Source organism: Ursus maritimus, unplaced genomic scaffold (assembly GCF_017311325.1).
Source record: "Ursus maritimus isolate PB19 unplaced genomic scaffold, ASM1731132v1 scaffold_17, whole genome shotgun sequence".
NCBI lineage: Eukaryota > Metazoa > Chordata > Mammalia > Carnivora > Ursidae > Ursus > Ursus maritimus.
In genome coordinates this window covers 48,254,661-48,264,652 of record NW_024424119.1, presented here as the reverse complement: position 1 = coordinate 48,264,652, position 9,992 = coordinate 48,254,661, and the positions used below count along the sequence as shown (strand labels likewise).

Below are 9,992 nucleotides of genomic sequence, written 5' to 3'. Positions count from 1 at the left end.
TAGTTTATTTTTGCTTTTCTTTCCCTTGTCTCAGAGGACATATCTAGAAAAATGTTGCTATGGCCAATGTCAGAGAAATTACTGCCAGTGGTCTCTTCTAGGATTTTTATAGTTTCCTGGCTCACATTTATGTCTTTAATCCATTTTGAGTTTATTTCTGTGTATGGTACAAGAAAATGGTCCAGTTTCATTGTTTTGCATGAAGCTGCCCAGCTTTTCCCAACACCATTTGTTGAAGAGACTGTCTTTTTCCCATTGCATATTCTTGCCTCCTTTGTCAAAGATTAATTGACCATATAATTGTCAGTTTATTTCTGGGCTCTTTATTCTGTTCCATTGATCTATGTGTCTATTTTTGTGCCAGTACTGTACTGTTTTGCTCATTACAGCCTTGTAGTATATCTTGAAATCTGGGATTGTGATGCCTCCACTTTTGTTCTTATTTTCCAGGATTTCTTTGGCTATTCAGGGTCTTTAGTGCTTTCATACAAATTTTAGGATTATTTGTTCCCGTGTGAAAAATACTGTTGTTATTTTGAGACAGATTGCATTAAATCTGTAGATTGCTTTTGGTAGTATGAACATTTTAACAATATTGGTTCTCCCATTCCATAAGTATGGAATATCTTTGCATTTATTTGTGTGATCTCCAGTTTCTTTCATCAGCGTTTTATAGTTTTCAGAGTATAGGTGTTTCACCCAGGGGAGTGATTTTTGAGTAGACCATAGAATAGCCTAAACCTCTTTTAAAATTGTAATAATTTTACAGTCTCCCATTTTTTTCAACTCACAGTAATAATAAGCAGTTCAGTGCTTACAGTGACTGAATTATTCCATCTGAACTTTCACGTCACTCCATAAAAGACAGTATAGGCCACTGGTAATAGAGGCTGGGAGAGAGAGTCTTCACAGTGGCTCTAACACTAGAAGTCAGTGGTCCCATTTGGGACATATGGCAAGTAGAGCTGTTTAAACACACTGATAGACTTGATGTAATATGAAAGGAGAAAAGAAGAATCAAGGATGGACTATGGAAATGGGTGGAATCATTGTGCCATTTATTTATATGCAACAGTTTCTGTATTGTTGGTGTAAAGAGCATATACCTTTGAGAGATAAAGGGGGCAGTATTTATAATTACACTGAAACAATAGAAGTAAGTAGCTCTTTTGTGCAAACATGATTTTCCAAAAATTATTCTCCTTGAAGAGGTCAGAATGAAACAGAGGGCAGAAACCCAAGGGAAAATGCTAAAGGGCTTTGTCGAAGGTGGTGTAGGGTCATGTTCACAGGATGGACTCTGGAGCCACATACCACAAATTAGAATCCCACTGTTATCATTACTTGCCATGTGATTTTTTTCTCAGGCTGTTGATAACCAGTGTTGTAGCTGGACCTTCCTTTGTAGTTATTGTGATTGCAAGATGCCCTCAGTAATAATCAGGAAACTTTGAAAAAAAGGTTTGTTATTTTCAGGTCCTGGAAAGCATATTGCACACCTGGGGCCACACAGTGAGGTCACAGGTAGAGAGAAAGCATGGGAGAGCATGGGCTTTTCTGCTTTTATTGGGGTTGAGGGAAGGGGCCTTGGGTTTCACAGATTGATTCTATGGGTGGATTTAAAACATAAGAGCAGGAATTTAAAGTGTGGAAAGAGAAAAAAACAAGTGGCCCAAATGGTCAGTTAATCTAAATCAACCAAGATTTCTGAAACAGATGAGCAGGGGAGCGGTGGTATAGGAGGTTGGAGGGTTCTGGCTCTTTACCAGTCAGTGTGGCTGGCAATGTATTTATTGAGATAACCTTTTTGAAGTGGAACCCTCTAAAATGAAAGCTAAGTCAAGCACTTGGTCTACAAAAAGTAAAACCAACTGTAGGGTTTACACTATAGTGATCTTTGACAATGATTCAACAACTCTGCCTCAGTTATCCATCTGTAAAGAAGAGAGAAACAGTATCTATAATTTAGGATTGTCAAAAGCATTTTATGAGTAAAATATATGTAAAGCACTCATAATAGTGACCGGCTTATGAGTACCATATGTGTGTGTCCTATTATTATTATTATTATTATTATTATTATTATTGCTATCAATAGCATACAGATGAAGAAATAATGGGAGAAAAGAGCAAAGAGTTGGTAGTTAAAGGTTTGGATATCTGTATGTACCTAAAGGCTATCGATGAAATGAGAGTAAGTCCAGTAATTAATCTGTCTCATTTTTTTATTGACTCCACAACAGTTCATAATATATGTGTATTGTATTGGTTGAGATTTCCTTCAGAGTACTGAATAAGAGACAATCCCAGGGGTGCCTGGGTGGCGCAGTCATTAAGCGTCTGCCTTCGGCTCAGGGCGTGATCCTGGTGTTCTGGAATCGAGCCCCACATCAGGCTCCTCTGCTAGGAGCCTGCTTCTTCCTCTCCCACTCCCCCTGCTTGTGTTGTCTCTCTCTCTGTGTCAAATAAATAAATAAATAAATAAAATCTTTAAAAAAAAAAGAGAGACAGTCCCAAACCTCAGTGGCTTATGAAAACAGACATTTATTTCTCAGTCAAAAGTGTGCAGGCTGGTGATGGGTATTAAGGAGGGCACGTATTGCATGGTGCACTGGGTGTTATACGCAAGTAATGAATCATGGAACTTTACATCAAAAACTAGGGATGTACTGGATGGTGACTGACATAACATAATAAAAAAATATTTTTAAAAAAAGTGTGCAGGCTGAAAGAGGGAACTGTGCTTCAGACCCTAGGTCAAGTTCAGGTCTGGTCTGTGTGTTTTCATTCTGAGATTCAAGCTAAGGGGCTTTAGCTACATAAGATGAACTTTTCTTCTCATGGTGAAGGCAAGAGCTCAAGAGGGCAAACCAAATGATCTGAACCCATTCAAAACTTTTTATTAGAAACAGCATTTATTATGCCTGTTCAAAAACCGCTAGCTAAGGCCAGCCCAAAGTCAATGGGATGGAGATGTGTATTCTGCCCCAGCAAAGCCATGGCAAAGACAGGAAAGGAAGGAAGAACTGTGAACAGATAACACTATCTGTCTAACTACCAGACAAAATGAACCGGAATTCCATTAGCATACATGAAGTTGATTTCTAATTTATCACTATCATAAACAAAAGTGTATTGAACATAAAATATATGAGTGTATTCACATATATATAATATTTTCATTCATTATATATATTCATTCTGTGAGATTTAAACTTCTAGAAGAGGAAGTATATCATCTAAATACAAAATTGATAGGATTTCCTAATTGCTCTTCAATTATTTATATATTATTTATTCTCCTGTCAATTCCTTTACCTTAAGAAAGTTCTTTCAATGGGGGCATTTGGGGCTACTTAGAAGAGGCTGCAGTGTTAACAGCTGAGGCAAATAATTTGGTAAAGTAGGTTCAGCCATGGAACTGCCACCTAAAGAGACAGAAAGGAGAAAGGTGGGCCAAGGAGGCAAGAAAGAAAATATGAGGAAACAGTGGAATCCAGAAGAAAAATATTGGGTATATAAGGTGCTTTCTGGAAAATGTGAAGAACCAAAGTTAAGTAACCAAAAGTTGGTTTCATTTCCTTGTAATTATCATTTCATTAAAGTCAGGCCCCCTTTATCTTGGAAGAATTTATTATCCTGATGAAGCCAAAGACTTAAGGAGTGTACCTCCTCAAACCAGTTTTGATGGTGACCAAGACTTGTATATAAGTCCCAAGAAACCCTTCTAGCTCATTACACAAATATACCAAAATTTTAGCTTCTTCTCAATTCAGTGCCATCACTGCTCATATCCTACAATAGAAACTTTCTACTGTCAAATGGCCTATAAATCTACCTGCACTTGCAGCTTCTGCCCCATGTCCTGGGAGGTTCTTCTCACCTTTTCCTTTTGAAAAGGAAACTGGAAACACCCATGAAACTAAAGAATTGACATTTTAGTAGACATTTGGCTCTTGGACCTATTTCTCATTTCCAGCACTGACTGGTCAGCAGACAAATACCCAGTAAAATAGGCAGGTTCCACATGTCAGCTACAGAGAAGATCAGAAGCATGCTGAGACAAGAGGAGTTTCAGTTATCCCTGAATGGTGCAGCTAATGAAGGTTAAGAAAATGCAAGTTGGAGAGCCCTTTACATTATTTCACTGAGCTTGACTACTAAATTAACTCATACAAGCACAATAGATGCACAAGAATGACAGTGCTTAATTCTGGAACATCTGTAACTTCTGACCCGATACAGTAGACACTTGTCATTATGTCCCTCTTCCTATACTGGAGTTGTTCTGCCATTTCATTTGTCTTGGTGGGAGGCAGAACCTCTCTCCCACTTACAGAAAATAAAAGCAGCATTATTGTTTGCCCAGTTTTCCTGGGAACGAGAGCATGGGCATATCACCAAGTCTTGACCAGCCGCATCGATCACCTTATTTTGAATCTGAATGTATTGGTGTAAAGAACAAGAAGTGGGCATTTTTTTCCTAGAGGTGATCACATCTGGTTTTCAGGCCTCTGGGGGCTATGCCCAATACTGGTAGTATTGGTGACAGAATAGATGGCAGTGAAAAGAGTTTAGTGTCTACAGCAGTGACCTCATCAGACAATTCGGGCATATGATTTTGACTGTGGTTCTGACTATATGACCTTTCCTGGTCTTGTCCATTTTATTGAACCTGGTTCCTTAGCCTTCGTGGAAATTCATGAGTTCCACATACACTTTCAATAAACTTACTTCCTCTGTGAATCAACCAGAATTATTTTCTGTTACTTACATGTAAGTATGTTACAACCCTGTTGTTCAATGGCAGCCCCAGAGAACACTCTCAATTATAATTAAACTCATGCTAGTGGCTTACACTAAATACATAGCTTCATGTGCTTTGATTTAAGGGATAGCTCAGGACAATATTCAATGGGAAAATCCATAATATGTACTTAATTTAGATATTTCTGGGACGTTCTAAAGGAAACAGATATGTGAGGGACAGAACTATTTTCCCAGAATCATAGATAAGACTAGGAACTGCGTTTTGGGGTTTTAGCTAAAGAAAGAAGTCAGTATTCTGCTCACCCATTTTCTGAAGGCTCCCTTGACATCCCCATTTCTCAGGCTATAAATGAAGGGGTTCAGCATGGGGGTCACCACTGTGTACATGACTGTGAGGATGCGACCCTCAGTCACTGAATAGCTGGTAAGGGGCCGGAAGTAGGCCCATGTGAGTGTACCATAGAAGATAGCTACCACAGTGAGGTGGGAGCCACAGGTAGAAAAGGCTCTCCACTTGCTCTTGGCTGAGGGGCTCCGGAGGACCACTGAGATGATGTGGGCATAGGAGGCAATGATGAAGGCCAGAGCTCCATTGATGACAATAACCCCCTCTGTGTGAATCATCAGGGTGTTGAGGTAGGGACTGGAGCAGGAAATCTTCATCAGAGGGTAGAGGTCACAGAAGAAATGGGGGATCTTGTTATCTGAACAGAAGATCAATCGGCCCATGAGAAAGGTGTGCAGCAGGGCATGAAGATGGGAGAGGGCATGGCACAGAGCCACCATCTGTGAACACAGAGTTCTGGTCAGGATCATAGGGTAGCAGAAAGGGTAGCAGATGGCGATGTATCTGTCATAGGCCATCATAGCCAGAAGGAAGTTTTCCATGGCTGCAAAGCAAATGAAGAAATAAGTCTGGGCTAAGCATCCCATGTAGGAAATAGCCTTCGTAGGAGAGAAAATGTTCTGTAGCATCTTGGGAACTGTGGTAGAGGTGAAGCAGATGTCTGCCAAAGCCAAGTTACTGAGAAAGATGTACATGGGGGTATGGAGGCGTGGAGTAGAGATAATCAGTGTGATGATGGCAAAGTTCCCAGAAATGTTGATTAAATACATCAGTAGAAAAAGAAGGAAGAGTGGAATCTGCTCTTCCGGGTGGGTAGAAATGCCCAAGAGAACAAAATGGGATACGCTGGTCCAGCTGGTATTGATCATCTGTAAGAACAAACAGGATTATTACTTTTTATTGAGGTATATAATTGCTGTAGAACATTATATTAGTTACAGGTGTACACCATAATGATTCGATGCTTGTATATATTGCAAAATGATTACCACAATAACTCTAGTTAACATCCATCCCCATACATAATTACAATTTTTTTCTTGTGACAAGGACTTTTAAGATATACTCTCTTAGCAACTTTTAAATATGTGATGCAGTATTATTAACTATATTCACCATGCTGTACATTACATTCTCATGACTTATTTTATAACTGGAATTTGTACCTTTGAAACCCCTTAACCCATTTCACCGCTCCTTGCCCTCTGCCTCTGGCAACCACCAATCTGTTTTCTGCATCTATGAGTTTGTTTGTTTTTGTTTTTGTTTTAAAAGAGAGACAGAGCATGAGCAGCGGGGAAGGGGCAAAGGGAGAAGGAGAGAGAAAGAATCTTAAGCAGGCTTCACACCTGGCACGTGGGGCTTGATCCCACGACCCTGAAATCATAACCTGAGCTAAAATCAAGAGTCGGATGCTTAACTGACTGAGCCCCCCAGGCACCCCAGAGCTTTTTTTCCCCTTTAAATTCCTCGTATAAGTGAGATCATATGGTATTTGTTTTTCTCTGATTCATTTTACTTAGCATAATGCCCTCAAGGTCCATTCATGTTGTTGTAGATGGCAGGATTCCATTTTTTAAAAATGGCTGGATGGTATTCATTATGTATATATATTACATCTTCTTTATCCATTCATTCATAGTTGGACTGTTAGGTTGTTTCCATGTTGTGGCTATTGCAAATAATGCTGCAGTGAACATAAGTGTACATATATCTTTCTGAATTAGTGTTTTTGCTGTCTGTGAATGAATACCCAGAAGTGGAATTGCTGGATTATATGGTAGTTGTAGTTTTACTTTTTTGAGGTAATTCCATACTGTTTTCCAAAAAATGATTATTTTCATAGGCTTGGACATCTGAGCAGGCTGTTTTGTTACTATCACTTTTGTACTCCAATATAAACTTCACAGTGTTGATAAAGGAATCAAGTACTTGATTATTTTCCAAAATAGTGAGGTATGGATTTTTCATTATCATCAGCATCATCACTATTAAAAATTGTTCAGATTCACCAGTTTTACAAATTAGAAAACTAAGGCATGGAAAGTTTAACCTTTTTTTTTTTTTGGCCCATGGAGGGCAAAATCTGAACTTAAAGTCATGCTTATTGGGCTCCAAAGTCTATGCTAGTGACACTATATATAGCATGACTCCTCAAATTAAAACCAAGGCACCTTATTCATGGTAATAAGACCTATTGATGGGCTATATAGTCAGGGAATCTGCCTACTAAAAGGGATTTCAGAGGTTATTTGGTCCAATAATTTCTATTTTGGGGAGTGCATACCCCTGGTGGTACCCAAAGACTTCTCAAAGAGTATACAGACACATCTTAGGAGAAACAGTTTCCAGATTCTCAGCTTCTGCATTTCTCTTTTCTGTAATCATTTTGTCTTCAAGATGTCTTGAACTTTGTGCATTATTCTGTCTCCTGCTTAGTAAATGAAAGACATACTTTCATCCATCCCAAATATCTTACTAGATGCACTGGCTCAGGATAGAAAAACCTCAAAGGAGTCTAATGAATGGACAATCAGGATACGAATGAAACAGATGACTTTAATAACCAATAATAAGTCCTTTTTTAGATAAGGGGTTTCCAGTCTTTTGCTCTCAAAAAAGTCTTGGTTTCCTCATCTCTAAAATGGGGAGATATTAAATATCACATCACTCACGAAGTTGCAATGAGAATGAAATGAGAGTGCCTCAGTAAATGCTGGAAATTATACCTATCAACTTTTCAGTCCTGTTCTGTTCTCCAGGTTTTTCTGGGAGGAAGTTTTTCTGCTATCTAGGTCTCTCTACAGTGAATCTGTTCCGCATTGTCAGTCTTGAAAATGTGGTTCCCAAGAACTAAGCAAAGTTCTGTGAGTCTGGTCTTTCTTCACAGGGTTATCATAATGATCTGGGCTGGTCATAAATCATAGCCTTTTGGGGGATATGGGAGTTGGCTTCATTGGAGATGGGAAACAAGCTGTGTCCATGGCTAAACCAAGATTTCTTAAACTTTACAATTAGATCACTGGGGGGAAAAGTGTGAACAATTAAGAACAGCCTCTCTGTAAGGCACTGGCACATGCATTATCTCATATAATCATCAGAGCAATCCTGAGACACTTCCAGCAGCAACAATCACTCACTATTCTCATCTCCCAGATGAAGAACCAAAGCTTAGAGACGTGAAGTGATTTGCTTAGCATAACTCAATGTTAAGTGGTCTGGCTGGGCTTCACCTTACAACTGAATACCTTGAGTTCTCTGCATGTCTGGCTACATCACACTGCCCATTTAGTTTACTTAGCTCTTGCCCCATGGGAATGGATTTATCAGTCACTGCTGGACTGTCTGCTTTTATATTTCAAACTGAAGGATGTCACCATGATACAACTCAAGAGAATGAACATGAGACATTTCAATTATAAAAATGTGGAAATTTATAATATTCTATTGAACTCTTGATTTCCATATGGTATGATAATGAGATCTAAAAGTTGTAGCCACTCTTTTATTGAGCACTTTCTATAAACCAGGAATTGTGCTAAGAGCTTTACACATGTGTTTTTCATTTGGTGACCACAGAAATTATGTGACATAGGTATTATTATCTTTATTTTATAGATGAAGAAATTGAAGCTCAAAGGGGTTCTGTGACATGCTCAAAGCCACAGAGTTAGTAAGTAGTAGAACTGGAATTTGCATTCAGTTTCATCTAACCACAGTGTCTATGCTCTTTTTAAAAAATGATTTATTTATTTATTTATTTATTTATTTATTTATTTATTTGAGAGAGAGAGAGAGAGGGAGCATGAGAGTGAGAGAGAGTGGGGGTAGGGGCAGAGGGAGAGAATCTTTAAGCAGACTCCCAGTTGAGTGCAGAGCATGACACGGGGCTCAATCTCACCACCCATGAGACCATGACCCTGAGCCAAAACCAAGAGTCAGACACTCAACCCACTGAGCCACCCAGATGCTCCTCAGTGTCCGTGCTCAACACTGGCCTATGCCATCCCTTAAGCATTCCCTAACTATTCCAGTTCCTACCTTCCTCTTTGTTTCTTCCTTTTCCACTGTGCTATCTTGTTCCTTTGGCCAGTGATAAGTGCCTATTATGTTTATTTTTCTAGTTTAATTCTCATGATAGAATTAGAGAGTAGATATTATCATTCCCATTTTCAGATCATTAAATTGAGAATCAGAGGGATGGATTAACTTCCTCAGGGCCACAGAGCATAGGGTTGGATCGTAGAGCTAACTCAGAAGTGATGCTCTTTCTGTCCTAGCTCACCAATTTAGCACCTATGTTTTATTCTTGTCCTGTGCTTCCTTCCCCTTACTAGTCTGTCATTATAATTGGAACCTCCAAATCAAAGCATAGGGCTCTGAGTTTATTTAGGAAATATGAGATATCTCCCCTTAGTTCTTAGGGAAGTTGTAAGAAGGGAATGGCCTTTCCCAGACAGTTTGCAGCTTATGGCTGCTACCTGGGGCAATGCGCATCAAGCTCCTGTGATAAAGCTGCTTTTAAGACTGGAGAAAGCCCCAGAAGTGGTTGGAGGGCGGGCTGTCTAGAACCTTAGAGTCTTCCTCATCTCCCTCACAGCTGGTGGAGATTATCCTACCTGACAGATAGTGCAGCATATCAGCTCCTTGTGGGCAAAGGAGAATAATGTGGTGTGAGGCAAAGGGTGAGAAGTCAAGAATGGGGAAGTACTAGAGAAGAATCATTATATAAGAATGTGGACAGAGAAAAAGTAGTGTGGTATGTGAGAATAATCTTAATCCAAGAATGGTGAGTTTTGGGCTTTGGTCTCAGATTGCCATGAAACTTTTCTTGGGGGCCTTAGGAAAATCACTTCATTCTTGGGAGCCTCAGTTT

The 9,992-nt window shown here is 39.4% G+C and overlaps 1 protein-coding gene across 1 annotated transcript; it reads right to left on the bottom strand.

Annotated features, from left to right (window-relative positions):
* Positions 1 to 5,040: 5,040 nt before the first annotated feature.
* LOC103670473 (olfactory receptor 1Q1) lies at positions 5,041 to 5,985 on the bottom strand. Its single transcript, XM_008698928.1, has one exon. It carries the CDS (start codon positions 5,983 to 5,985, stop codon positions 5,041 to 5,043), a length of 945 nt encoding a protein of 314 aa, XP_008697150.1.
* Positions 5,986 to 9,992: the final 4,007 nt, after the last annotated feature.